General features: G+C 25.1%; 2 protein-coding genes across 2 annotated transcripts in view; one reads left to right on the top strand and one right to left on the bottom strand.

Annotated features, from left to right (window-relative positions):
• The window catches only part of LOC111629183 (chloride channel protein 2-like), a 45,413-nt gene extending 40,287 nt beyond the window's left edge, over window positions 1-5,126 (bottom strand). Inside the window, 1 exon segment of the mRNA XM_023373064.1 lies at window positions 4,910-5,126. Within this exon segment, the coding sequence (XP_023228832.1) occupies window positions 4,910-4,987 (78 nt within the window). The 5' untranslated portion in view covers window positions 4,988-5,126.
• Window positions 5,127-12,953: 7,827 nt separating this feature from the next.
• Window positions 12,954-15,579, top strand: LOC111629189 (agrin-like). Its single transcript, XM_023373073.1, has 3 exons — window positions 12,954-13,441; window positions 14,129-14,164; window positions 14,252-15,579. Exons 1-3 carry the CDS (start codon window positions 13,048-13,050, stop codon window positions 14,485-14,487), a joined length of 666 nt encoding a protein of 221 aa, XP_023228841.1. The 5' UTR covers window positions 12,954-13,047; the 3' UTR covers window positions 14,488-15,579.
• The last annotated feature ends 325 nt before the right edge of the window (window positions 15,580-15,904 follow it).

Genomic DNA, 15,904 nt, shown 5'->3' on the forward strand with positions numbered 1-15,904 from the left:
GTTGTCAATGACCGCTGGCCTTAAAGCCTGTAAGGCTGGCTTCTTAGCGATTGACAAGACTGTAACACTAGAAAGGGGAACGCGACCCACATATCATTCACCTTTTACTCTTTTCCTAGCATGTTTTCTAATTAATCTTCATCATTCACGTTTTTGATATCGTTCGTGGTATTCTAATAATAAAAAGCTTATCGTATTACATGGAAGTTTTCTCAATGCTCATTTGCATTTAATATATTTAAAATTTATAAATTTAATGACAAAAAATTTAATGGTAATTTCCAGAAAGGACAATATATATATATATATATATGCCTATATGTACTAGGTCGTCTGAACGGGAGTGCTAATTACTGTTTCCTTCCTTCTCAGCTATGTTGAACTGTTGCCAGATAGACACTCGACTTGACCTCATAATATAGGTAAGGTTATCTAGTTGCAAAATCATCTCATCGAGAGCAGCAAGGATCACTATAAATGTAGTGGTTTGTGCAAATATACTCGTCATCGATAATGTAGTCAGATGAATAGTGATCAAAGACGGGAATAAATACCTGAGGAGAAAGATTGCAGTCAAGTGGGAGATTACAGAGAATACTTTACTTTTGATAATGGATGTCATTTGTGGTCAACATACTAATTAGTTATTGCAACGATAATCTTATATTGCTGTAACTATGCACAGTAGTAAGAATTATTGTACTTCAGGCTTATAATTTTTTAGTTTCCACAATTATTTAATGATAGTGATGAAAGTAATTAAGTGAAGATAAGCTATATGATTTTAAAAGGCTTTAAAGGAAAACATTATTACTGTATCTAATGAAAAATTTTTAAATAAAATTTAAGAATCGATTGCTTTCACTTTATTAGTTAAATTTTTTTTAATCTGTGAAAAGTAACTGTAAATTCCAGAATAATTCTAGAAATGAATATAAAAATGATCCTGACTGCTGAATAGCTGAAGATGTTTTCTGATTAATTCAATGGTTGATTTGAAAAGAAAAAGAAACATTTTTGCTCTTGTTTTTGATATTCTTCTGGGTCACATGATTAAAAATAGGTTACGTGATCGACATCTGGCCGGAAGTATAGAAATTCGTCGGCAAGATAAAAGCAGCTTTTATCAATGACCAGGTACGTCAAAGTCCTATCAATATCTACTTACTGCCTGAATAAACAAAACCACGATAATTAAATCTAATCATTCAATATCTGTATATTTTCTATTAACTAAGAAAATACACACAATTAGATTTCAATAGTAATTTGTATAATTTATTATTGTTACGGTCATTACAAAAAAATGGCATTGCAAATCAGAATTTTTCGACAGTATCTCGGACTACAAAGTCCTTGATTCAATTAAACCTTTTGAAAATCTATCCAATAGATCTTAATATTGAATAGTGTATAAATTTGATCAAATTCTTTAAATGGCAGGAAATCATTTTTCTAGTGCACTGATACCCCCAAGCTATTTCCTAGTTGATATAACCAGCTTGGTATAGAAATAGATCGTTGCCATATTTAACTGTATGTATAGACCTAAATTATGTGGCAAATAACGTAATAAATCGATCCATAAAGTTTATTTTCAAAATTTTAATAAACAAAATTGCCAAATGTTTGGTAACAGAAAACTATTAGATTTAACTAGTAGCAGGATATAATCCCATATCAAAACATCCGTCGGAATTTCCAATTTAATGTAATATAAAAAATTAAACACCTTCTCGAAAGTGGTAAAAAGTTAAATTCTAAAATAGAAATTAAAAGCATATAACCCTAATCAAATGCTAATTATCTATACATTATCTCACTGTTATCAAGAAATTAAGTATCAGCTGCATTATTTTCTTTGAAACCCAGCAAGCGTGGAAAATTACAAGGTTGAAATTTTGCAAAAAGAAAGGGGAAAAAAAAGGTTAAATTATATGTAGAACTACTATATTAGACATATCCTTCTTTAATAAATCGTTTAAAAATGATGTAACATAGAATGATCATCGCTATATCTTTTTCTTTTTATTTGTTCTTAAGATCTTATCAGTTTAAAGTAGGATTTTTTTAAAATTTACATTCCGAGATTTAATAGCAAAATACATAAAACTAATCCACTTATTTGCTGAAAAGATCGAGTAGAAAATTTTTTACATTTTAAAATTATTTACAAAATATGAACGGAAAAGTAATTCGTGTTTTGTATTAAGCAATATAACGCTTATCTCGAGGAGAACGTGATAATATTTGTAAAAAAACTCTTAAAAATTTTCACTATCATTCAAATGCATCAGCACAATCTTCAAAAGTAGCCTAATTTTCTTTTTAAAAATAGGACGCCTCCGCCAATAATTTACCACCTGTAGACAGGCGCACCTGCTAACATCTCAGAATTCAGAATTTTTTGATATTTTTCCATAAGCCTGTTCTCTAAATAATCGTGACGTTATTTTTCTTTCTCCTTTATAATTCCCAGTACGAGAAATGCACGCACTAAACACCTGCAGCGTGTTACATATCTGTCTTGCATTTTACAAGAAAATTATGTTGTACAGTACATTAACTATTTTGTAACAAAAACCATTTCAAAGTGACGAAATCACCTGACTGCCATCTTTTATTTTTTATTGGTATGCTGATGATATATGTAAAGACGTAAAAGAATTCTAATTAAGCTTTAATAAATTCTGCGTAACTTCTGATGTTAGTTAATGTTATTTAATAGTATTTAGTCTTAAATAAGGCCATAAGGTCACTTTTTTTATTTATTAAAATGGCAACATGTGTAAGATCCGGGAATATTAATTGAATTTTTTCCTATTTTATAATTTGAGTTATGGCGTTTAGAAAAACATAAACAAGTTTTTAAAAATTTGAATGTTTTTAAATGTTATTTACAATTTTTATTATTGTATTATTAAACANGAATAGAAAGGAAAAAACAAGGATTATCAAAAGTAGTTTTAAAAAGTATAAACCACGTATAAACTTTACTTTTAAATAATATAATATTCTTATCTCTACTATATTATAATTTTTTTATTCTTATAATACCTACAAATAGATTTTGTATAGGCCATATATCAATAATATTTATAGAAAATACAAAAAGAAAACTAAGCTAAAATATAAATTTAATTCAGTTTTAAATTTGAATAAGTCTATTTTATTGATAAAATTCTTAAAACCTGATTTTGTAATACTGTTATTTATTTACAGTATAAATGATATTCCTATGGAATAAACCGAAAAGCTACAAATTATTTTACAATAAGAAAAACAATTTATCGTAAAATCCTCTCAAAACTATAAATTTTTGTAAAACACGAATAACATTATTTAGTCTGTATTGTTCCAAAGTTTATATGCCAGGTATTATTTAATGTAGGCCCCCTATGCTTAATTGACTTTTATCAAATATTCTTCGAAATATCTAACTGATATGAGAAATTTAATGAACATTTCTACACAAATGACGTGAATTTTTATACGATATTAAGACTGTATGAGAGAAATAAAGTAGGCCTATTGTATAGAAAATAAATTTAGACTTGTATTAAGTTAGTATTGCACTATGTAAACGATTACATAAATGAATCCTTATACAAAGGCGGATCAGGAGCAAGTATCTTATATAAAAATTTTATTACTTTAATAATCATTTTAAATAAATTACGTAAACTTAAACAACATAGAAATGTAAGAAAACGGAGAAGTAATGATACAAACAAATTAAATATAAATATATCATATAAAAAATATAATGAAATTCATGTTAACAATAAAAATAGGAGCGATCGCCCCCACCACTGCCTAGATCCATCCCTACTTATATATAGCAATATCAATAAAATATTTTATTTTTTATGTATAGAATTCCATTTTAAAAACATAAAATACGCTTTCAAACATAATGCAATATATTTTCATTTATCTTTCGTGTTTGTGTCGAAAAACACGAAAGAGAAATAAAATTCTGTTGCTTCAAAAACTTTTGAGTAACTTAATTAAAAGGACGGAATTTGAAATTTGTAACTAACGAATAAGAAAATTAACCTAAATTCAATAAATAGATCGTAATAAATTCTTATTAGAAATGGAGAATTTGATTCCTTATCGTATTTATTTTTAGTGTACGTAAATCATTGTTGTAAAACTAAGAGTAAATGTAAACAGGACCGAAAAGTACAGAGCGGTAAAAGTGATACTATATCAACCCCAAGTAGATCGTTAACGGTGTTAAGTAAACTTAACTTTTACCGCTTTCTATTTTAGTTTTGAGCCGGACATTCGTCAAAAGAAGAATTGAAGTCATTTTTGTAATTATTAATTAATTCACAATCATTTTTAGTATAAAATTTATAGTAAATATATATTAAAGTTACGTTAAACTTACACGAAAACTTCCATTTCTTTATTTTATTAGATAAAAATATAATTTAAAAATAAAATATATAAAAATCGACATTTTCCTTTAGAAAATAATATAAACAATCGAATGATCTTGTTCTAAAAAAGACACTTTAAAAATTCAAACATGATGTCCTTGTATGCATATATTATAACTTGAATTAAAAATTTGTTTTTAAGAATAACCTGCTTTAAAAAGACAATATAATCGTTTATTTACAATAAAATTCTGTTGTTTGCATGGTTTGCAGTTATAAATAGAATTAAAAAAAATAGTCGCTGAGCTTTAAAAAGCATTCTTATTTAGGAACAATGCTTGTTGAATCGAACCGTTTAAATACTCGTTAAAACAATTTAATAAACAATTGCATTTAAGTAAAATATGAAGGTAAATTCGATAAAATACTCCACTTTTACCAATTCAGTATGAGTAAAGTTTGCCAACAAACTAAATGTCAGAGTGTATAAAAAATAGCAAAATATGCTTTATACTTACCAAAGTATGCTCATATCCCATGGCATGTTGGTTGTTATTCCTATTGTCAGACATGATGGACGAATGTTGGATATTCATCAGGTACACACTTACTCACTCTCTTTCTACTTCACCGACTGAACCCATCCACGCTGGGTATACAAAACTAGTCTCCTCAGACCGGAACTGGATCGTGTGTGATGTCACAGGAAGAGGGCCGATAGTAAGTCGATGGTGGCGCCCTGCGGTGTCTGTTTTTACGCTCGTCTTTCTTAGTCTTTAAAACAATCGAAGAAATCATTTTTTTGTCACCATTTTTTTCTCTACTGTTAATGATTATTTTAGTTCCGTGTTAGTGACTGTGACCTTAAGCTGCCTTTTTTATCCTCCTAAAATTATAACTAAATAACATAAAATATAGTTTTAATCCTAATAAGGAAATTATGTAAAAATAACAATAACAATAGAACATTGCCTGTAATTCCATATATTAGCTATACTAATTCAAATAGATAACTGTTTCCAATACTCAAAATACTCTTTTTATTTCTTTTAAATCTGGAATTTGTTATAATCAAATTGAATTTTTTATATAAAAATTTAATTTAATTCGATACTTTTAATAAAATTTTATACACCATTTTAGCACATTTATTAATTGATATTATATTTTTATGTATGATATAAAAATAATTTGCTAAATGAACGGAAAAGTAATTCGTGTTTTGTATTAAGCAATATAACGCTTATCTCGAGGAGAACGTGATAATATTTGTAAAAAAACTCTTAAAAATTTTCACTATCATTCAAATGCATCAGCACAATCTTCAAAAGTAGCCTAATTTTCTTTTTAAAAATAGGACGCCTCCGCCAATAATTTACCACCTGTAGACAGGCGCACCTGCTAACATCTCAGAATTCAGAATTTTTTGATATTTTTCCATAAGCCTGTTCTCTAAATAATCGTGACGTTATTTTTCTTTCTCCTTTATAATTCCCAGTACGAGAAATGCACGCACTAAACACCTGCAGCGTGTTACATATCTGTCTTGCATTTTACAAGAAAATTATGTTGTACAGTACATTAACTATTTTGTAACAAAAACCATTTCAAAGTGACGAAATCACCTGACTGCCATCTTTTATTTTTTATTGGTATGCTGATGATATATGTAAAGACGTAAAAGAATTCTAATTAAGCTTTAATAAATTCTGCGTAACTTCTGATGTTAGTTAATGTTATTTAATAGTATTTAGTCTTAAATAAGGCCATAAGGTCACTTTTTTTATTTATTAAAATGGCAACATGTGTAAGATCCGGGAATATTAATTGAATTTTTTCCTATTTTATAATTTGAGTTATGGCGTTTAGAAAAACATAAACAAGTTTTTAAAAATTTGAATGTTTTTAAATGTTATTTACAATTTTTATTATTGTATTATTAAACAATAATTAATCGCATAAAATACCGAATGCTTGTTTTATTATTATTCCTTTCTCTCGGACGATAAAATTTTAATGATTCTTCCTGCAAATTACTAAATTTATTTTCATGTATTTAGCCTTGATATTATGGAATCAATAATTTTATTTGTGTGAAAATAGTTTGTTCAATGTTCAATTTTAATGATTACTCAATAATATAAATAATAAATACGACTAAACTAAAATTTTTGGAAGAAATATATTAAATTAAACATAAATTCTTATAATTTAAATATAACTGAATAAACATAATTTAATAAAAATATTTATGCACACAAGTTTTACGGTGCATGAATGCCTTTTTTTAAAAAAAAAGAGTTAATCAAATTGCATGGAAATTTTTTATTCCCTTTTTTAATTTTGTTCGTGCTTTAACTACAACAAGCTATAATTATCTCTTTAATAAAAAATTACAAATATTGTTTATATAATTACTGGTGGAAATACACTTCTCGCTAGAATTAATTTAATATTTTTATTGCACGGGTCTGTAAAATATTTCATATTTAAAAAAAATGTAGTCATTATTCTAAAAATAGACAGAAATTTTAACTTATGTTGCAAGTATTAATTTATTATAGTGAAAGGCTTTGTAGTGAAAATTCGAGCAAATATTTTTTTTTAATATAAAATTTGAATAATGTGGATAAAATTACTTTATGGACCACATTTCGGCAATATATTTTCTACTTACGTCATTAGATAGAAAGAGAGAGGATGGTAACAGGTCATGGACGAGCCGACACCCATCTCTAAAAGTATTCGAATTTCAATACTGTTCCCTTTTTACTTCGTATCAACAGGCGTTTATAGTTTGCTCGTTGCTTTCTTTTTATGCATTTTTATTTAAATGAGATTTTAAAAAACTTATNCATTTATTTTTAATTATTTATTATTCACGTAGAAAAGTAATGAATGAAGAAAAAGTTTTAATTTTTTTTTTCTTTTTTTTCCGAAATAATTTACCAAAGGCTCTTGTTATTGAAGCAAGATGTTTTACAGCATATCATTAAATTTGAATTTCAACATTTTTTTAAAGCTTGGATGCTTACATTTCTAATTTTGTAAGCATGTATATAATTAAATATATAGTTATACGTTCCCTGACCTTTAACTAGTTTCCTTTGACATAATTTTAACTAAACCCAGTTACAAGTTCAAAACTTTTAAAACATCTATAAATGAATTAGATAAAATTATTAAATTTTTTGTTTCGTATTAATTACATTTAAACAGTATGATATCGTGAAAGATTATCATTATTTTAGTATGTATAATATAAAATTGCTGATATTATAGAAATATAATAAATATCCTATATTTTTAATAGTTTAATAACTATATTTTATAGACATATCATAAAGCTGTATCTCAATGAATCACTTGCTTTAAATCTCAAGAAATAATTTTCTGTTTAGTTTTTTTTTCCTGTATATTTTTTAAATGAATAAATAATTATATATTTTAAATTGAAAATCAGATAACATTGACCTTAAACAAATCAACAAATACGAATATCTGCAGGAAAATGCAAATTGAAATTCTATTTTTATATTCTGAATTTCTAGGTCAATTATATTAAATAAACAATTTTAGTTTTATATAATTAATATATTTATTTAAAAATTAATAATATTTTATGAAATTTTATATACTGATTCCGTTCTATAAAAATCTACTTGCTTAACAAGTTATGTCAGTATGAACGTCATTAATGTCCTACTGACTGATGACACATTATATGCAACTGTTTCGTTATTATATATCCACTATCATTTATTACTCATGATGAAATACTCTAATGGACATTAAATGAATAGAATAGCGAATAATGAAATTACAACTTCTTATAATAACAATGTTTATTTGAAACTGTCCTCGTAAAGGAATACAGTTTTAGAATTTCAATGGTTTAAAAGATTCCTGTTGCATGGACTGATGGCAAATAATGAATTCTTTTGACCTCTTTTACTTATGCGTTGGCGATTTTACAAAAACTAAGAATAATCTTATATTTTATGCGTAGGTATTTGGATCCATTTACTATGGGGATTTTCTTAGATAATATAGCGTAGGTTCTATAAATATGATCAGAAGGGTGTTTGTCTTTTACAATAACTGGTTTTAAATTTTAAAAGTAACTTGTTAACTGAAATCTTTTACTTATTTCATAGAATTAAACTCAATATTACACAGCAAATCAGTTAAACTATAATTAAAAAAAAATAAAAAATAAAAAGTTTTTAATTATATATAACTGGGAAGATTAAATTTTAAAAATAATTAATTGTATTTACTGTTAGAATGTAGTTTGCCTTAAAAAAAATACCTAAATATATCCTATTATTTACTATAAAAATATTGACTGAAATAAACTAAAAAAAGAGTACTTTTTTATAGCCTCAAAGTCTATTATAATACTAATAATTATATCTATCTTTTCTAAATAATTTGATTTTAATTTGAATTTTCATTATTATTACAGCAATGAATCAACACAGTCTCTAATCCATAATAGCAAAGGTCAACGTTGTTGCTGAAAAGCATATACTGAAGAAAAAGTCGTTCTGTGACATTTCGCTTCAACATTTTTCGAGTTATTGCCGTAAAGTGATATTACAAAGACAAAATATGACTTTTTTATTTTCACTTATCCGAAAAGAAACACCACCGTTATTATTATAAAGCGCTTCATAACTAGACAATAATAATAGGATTGATCGGAAGGAAACCATATATTGTTTATCATTATCATAAAATTCATTTAATGTAGTTAAAAATAAGACGACTTTTTCGACCTCTACCAGGCAAAAATGTGTTTTAAAACTTAATTTAATTAAGCAGTTGCGGTGTTTTAAATTAGTAGGAAGATAACCATCATCCACTTTATCGAAACAAATCCCCTTTAATGGATATATACGGTGTAAATGCTCTATAAATAGATATTAGAAAACAGAATCAATAACGCAAAGATGGTGGCCAGTGTAAATTTTCCAAATAACAAGATTGTCGTTTCGGATAAGGTAACCATAGTAACAGACAGGTTCAGCAACATCAAGGTGGAGAAGCATGCAAGAGTAATAACACCGGCTGATATTTTTAACATTAAAAAATAAATATTATAACTAAAAATTTACCACCGGCGCCGTTCTTCATAAATTATGTCAAAATTTACATTAAAAAAAAAATACTTTTAAAGTATATTTGTCAAAAATGTTTAATAAATCGAGGAAATAAAAACGTAATGTTTTACGGTGTTGTAGAAAAATTAAAATTTATTTTATTTTTTCTCCATATTACTAGATTCAAGTGGGAGTGATTAAATTCTTTTTCTCTCTAGAATAAAATCTCATTCGCGTTGTTTTTTTTTCTTAGGATGTGACNCTATACCTATCATTTATATTTTTAATTTAATAAAAATTTGTAATTAATTATTTATTTTTAGTTCTCAAGTATTCGAATGAAATAAAAATATGTTATAAGTCTATTTAATAAGATATTTCCTATACAACACAAGTTTATTGATTTATTTTATAAATATAAATAAACTTAAATATTGTAGTAAGTAAATATTATCAAATTAAACAATAAAACTTATAGTTTATTTTTAAAAATTATATTACAAGTTAAATCACTTAATGAATAATATTTAAAATAGACATACAGATACTCTTCAATATCTTAATATTTTATATAAAGTTTTGTACTTAATTATGAAACAAATTTAAGTTTCTATAATTTTATCGTAATTACAGTTAATTTTTATTGTAAATATTAATACACTTGGAACTAATAATTCAAAAAAATTGGTACCTTTACCGATCCAACCTATAACCTTGTTCCATTTCGATAACCTTGTTGGACCGGAAACACAACAATAAATTTTATTATATTTTTAATAAATTATAATTATTTTCATTATATTATACAATAACTTTTTTAACATAAAAATTTATAAAATATTACGTATTTATTTAATATATACAAATAAAAGAATTTCCGAAAACGATAATATAGGGAAGGAAATGTAAAGAAAAAAAAAATGAATAAAACATGAGCCAGTTAGGCAGGGTTTCATAATAATAATATTTAATCTATACATTAAGTATTATAAAATTTAATTTTAATATAATTAAAAAATTACATATTTTATTGTTAATGTAGTTTAATATCGATTATAAATATTTATTTATTTATATAATTAATTATTTTTTCACGTTTAACAAGATTAATTGATATCTTTGATTGGAAAATTCTGAACTTTCGCTTTCAAAATTTGATCGCGATAGTTTTATAGATAAACATAATACAGAATTCATTATTTCTAAATGAATGATATCAAAATTCGATATCAGAATGTTGTAATTTGAATATTATTTATTATCAATTAGTTCAGTGTATAGTAAGACTATAGTATGTTGCGTATGAAAGTTTTATTTATATTTTTAATTATCGTTTGATAAATTATATACTTCACATAGTTGTGTTGGTAACCTACACAAAATTCCACTTTATAAAAACAATATGTAATTTATATGTATGAGTCATCAAGTCATACTAGAAGAATATACTGTATATATATTTCATTATTTTATTATAAACTATTGTTCATTCCATATTAAATCAACACACTATATCTTGAGAAATTTTCTTAAATTTTTAAAGAAATTATTTAATATCATTTTCTTATAAAAGAATTCTTTAAAGTTTAAAGTTCACTATTATCATACCGCATAAAAGAATTTGTTAATTCTTTTTTCTGATGTGATATAACTGAAAAAGTTGGCGATGAGCTAGGATTCTTCAAAATAAAAAAGAAAAGGATTCTATAAATAAATACTTCGCAACTCCGTTGAACTGAATTAAATCAATATACAATAGATTAAAGAATAAGACATCAATTTGCAATTGTACTGGAACGATTGCAGATTGATTTAATTTTATCCAAATGTTTATAAATCACAATGACGATATTCTAATACGCAGTGAATATAACCTATAGACAGCATACAAAAACATAGTAAACAAAAATTAAAATATTATATTATAGAATCAAAATAAAGCATGGACACTTATCATAATCCATAAATGAAGAATGTAAAACTATAGAAAAATTTTTTTCTTGAAAAACTGACCAATTTTATTTTACCATATTTAAATGTACAGTACGTACAGTACTTTACAATGAAGTCCTTAATTCATTCCTAAACATCTATTATATTGTGAATAACAGTTCTGTTTATCCTTTCTTATTCTAGAAAAACAGTTGCATTCACGATTCTAGCAAACAACTTTTATAAATAATTTTATGAAATTCACATTTTTACCTTTGTGTTTGTTGTTATTTGAAGGTAAACCTTCATTTCTCCGTAATAAGATCTTGTTTCTGCATGATTGATGTATAAATAAATACGTAAACACCCAAATAAACTATGTACGAAAATTTGAGTTTTTATTCTTTATTTTAATAATACTGTATGATAAATATATATAAGTTTGAAAGTAATGTACTACAGTACACATTAAAATGAAATGCATTTTATATTAATTATTAAAATTAAAATATTATTAATTAAATATATTAATATTATAAAATATATTAATTAAAATGAAAATATGNAATTAAGATCTAAATTATAAACAATTAAGTTGCTATATTTAATTTCAGATTGTATTTTTATTCTTTATAAAAGTACAATTATGTACAGTTTTTATTTTAATGTATACAATAAAATTTTTTTTTGGAATTCATTAAAAATTTGAATATTATATACTGTATTTTAATAAATAAAAATTTAAAAATTTTAATTTTCAAAAATTTTGAATTTAAATTTAAAATAAGAAGTAAATAACAACACTAAAGCAATAAATATTAATGCAAACTGTTTTCCATTGCTTTTTTATTGGCAAACTATATTTTTAGTGGCTCCATCTTCTGAGCAATTTTTCTAAACATATTAAAAATTTTTTTAGCGATCTTTATTTTTTTAAATAAGAAAATCAAATAAAATTAATCTTATTTATTAATTAAAAGTAAAACTTATTTATAAAGTAGTATGAAAATAGCACAATTTTTATTTATAAATTATTAACTAATATGAATTAATACCGCCGATTCATTATAACACAAAGCTAAATGAAAATAATTTTATGTAATTATTATTTTATATAATAATATTAAACTTATAACATATTAACCGTTATTTAAATTGATATATAATAAAAATACTTGAACATTTTCAAACAATTGATCAGTATCAATTTTATTTTAATTTTTATATTTTTAAAGTTACATAACTGAATTGTAAACATTAAATAATGGCATGTATACATTCATATATATATATATGTACGGTATGTACACCCCACAGTTTAATTACAATTCCAATTATAAAGAGATAATCATAAAATAAAAGAAAGTGGCCTTCAAAATGATAATATCGAAGCTTTTACGCCCTGAGAGAAATAATTCAGGTTTTTCTATCCCTATAAAATTTGTTTAAATCAGTTAAATCTCTGTTATCTCTAACAGATGGACACTGGTTTGAGAATGTTCATCAAATTGAGAAACGCCCACGGCCACCCCAATTACGGTCAGTAAGTAGGCTCCGCCTTTAGCGCTGCTGCAGTGAGAAGGACGACTCTATGTCTTTTCTAACAGTTCACTCTTGATATGTCTTTAATATACGTTTTCTTAGCTTTATTAGTCGTTACTTCAGAAGCTAGAAGAAGATATCAAGACTGCCATGAAGATACGATAGAATCTAGAGAAGAATCTGCAGATGTTGTTTTGACTGGCACCGTTAATCGTGTTTACACTTCATCAAGAGGTCATTACAGTTGCGAAGTTAGAATTAAGAGAATTATCAAAGGAGATAGGTTGGAAGCTGGCAATAATGTCTTAGTCGAAGGGCTAGGTAATGAAGACTTTTGTGATAGTCATCTGAGGAGCGGCGATACCCGTATATTTATGCTCAATCGGCTAAGTATCGGGCTTTACCGCTTAAATTCTAGCCTGTTACAAATTAACGTGCCTAATTTGGATAGAGTTCGAAACGCTGTCAAAGGTAATGTCATGTCAATTTATTTTACTTTATTGACAATTAAAAGTAAGCTACACTTATTCGTTTACAGAAATTGTTTTCAGACACTTGTAAGGCGTGACAATTTTTGTAGTTAATTTTTATTGGACGGAATCCAAAATTGAACGTACTACTTTACATTGACGTCATAAGGAAACAGATGTTCGCTCCTATCAACAGGGGGAAAAAATTGAAAATTCATATATTTTGTTAAAAAGTATAGAATTACTCACGATTTGTCAACTATTAAATAAGTGAAATGACTAATTATCATAATGATAAATGTTTTATTTTCTTAAGAAGTGATACTGCATTTACTAAAAATAATTAATGCACTAGTCTTTCAGTTCGTAAACGTTTTTAAAACTATTAACTAAAACGCTTTTAAAACATGTTTTAAGTATTATCTTTTTATTACAAAGCACTTAAAGAAGTGAGTATTTTTATACTAGAAGTCGATCCTTATATTCGGGGAGGTCACGATATGACTGATGCCAGACATGATGGCCATTCTTGTTACTATGGTAACGAGACTGTTTTCCTCATGTTAGCATCCAGTTTGGATGATATCATACAACAACATTTTAAAATTTGATTTTAGTCTATAATAAATGGCAAATCAATATAAAATAGTTTAAGTTGCATTATATAACAAATTTTATGTTTTTGTAGATGAAATACGTCCAAGAAGGCCTCCAATATTAGATGGTTAGTAAATATAAATAAATTTTAAATACTTAAAAAAATTGTAAAAATAAACTATGTTAACATTTATGTCTTTTCACTTTTTCATAGAACCATGCGAAAAGAAATATTGCCCTCACAACGGCGATTGTCACTTCGACAAAAGAATTCAATTAGCATCCTGCAGATGCCCCGATTCATGCATTTACGGAGGACACATCCCTGTATGTGGTAGCGATGGAATCACGTACCCTTCTTGGTGTAGTTTTCGCATTGACACCTGTAAACAGAGGAAAGATGTGTATATGAAACACGAAGGAACGTGTCAAATTAGCAGATCTTTTTAATTTCGTAGAAAAATATAATAATAACACATGATTAAAAACAGCTATAAATAATACTTAGATACCAGTAGAATCTTAAAACTAATTATGTATTAGCTGATACAAATTATTTTTATTAACTTTTTACAATCTATTATTATAATTAATACCTTTAAAGAAAATTGTAAAAAACATAGATTTATGTTTGTTATTCGTTAAAGATAAATGCTTTTATAATTTATTAATTAACCTTTAAATAATCTTCCACTTAATAAAATATATAAAATTTATATTAAATCTTGTAACTAGATTATTTTGAATTTCATCTAATAGTTTTTAAATTTTCTTTGAATTATAGTATAACGCACAATCATTCTAAATATATAGAAATCTTTGTAAGCAATATTTCAATATTTAAATTACATTGTTTTGCAGGATTTAGCTTGCAGGTTTAAACTATTAGCTTCTACGGTTAACCAAAGGAGATAATAATTTAAATTTCGTTATTTTAAAAATATTTACGTAACATTTGATTTATTGCATACGTATGTAGCAACTTATTTAACATTAAAACAGTGATTTAAATTTTAAATCGAATTTTGTAGAGGAAAATTTCATTATCAAACAAAAAAATAATTGAAAATGGAAGAATTTTTGAATATTTTTTTTATTTTTTGCGTCATATTATCTATATATACAAAAGTAAACAACATTAAAAAACAAATGAATTCTTATAGATAACGAATTATCAAAAGAAAAATGTAGTAGTTAAATCGTCTCACAACAAAATTACATAATATAAAGTACAAGTTATACTATATTTACGAAAATAGCTTTTTATCTGTTGTGATTTTTAGTTTTATTATTATTATTAACTTGTATATTATAACCTGGTATTTTATATAATTTTAATTAAATTAAATATTTCAACTATCTTTAAAGTTTAATATAATTATTATATCATATTGTTTACTTCTGATATCTGTTAGTGAAATTTGATGATGTAACGCAATTCAGCTTTACTTTTCTCATAGTCAATACATTATCTTATTTTTATCGTTTCTTAACTTTTAAAGAGATATTACATTTTTTAAAAATATATTACACAATATAAAAATATGAAAAGAACTTTTTCCAATATTTTATTATTCATTAATCAGCAGTTAAACATAATTTTATTCCATTAAACTTGTAACTACAGTTATTTTATGTATTATTTTTCTTTAATAAGAATTTCATTTTTAATATGTTTGTTGTTTTTGACTGGTTTGCATCTGCAATTTCTTAATGTTAAAATTATTATAAATCGTAATATAGAAGCGTATGACAGTCTTTCTGTTCGGGCAAATGAAAATTAAGTTTATATTATATTAAAATTTATATTTAGCATTTTTTAATGTTATTACTTATAAATATACAATAATTATATATATAAAAATAT

The sequence above is a fragment of the Centruroides sculpturatus genome, unplaced genomic scaffold, assembly GCF_000671375.1.
Source record: "Centruroides sculpturatus isolate CEXI.00-Female unplaced genomic scaffold, Cexi_2.0 scaffold608, whole genome shotgun sequence".
Taxonomy (NCBI): Eukaryota; Metazoa; Arthropoda; class Arachnida; order Scorpiones; family Buthidae; genus Centruroides; species Centruroides sculpturatus.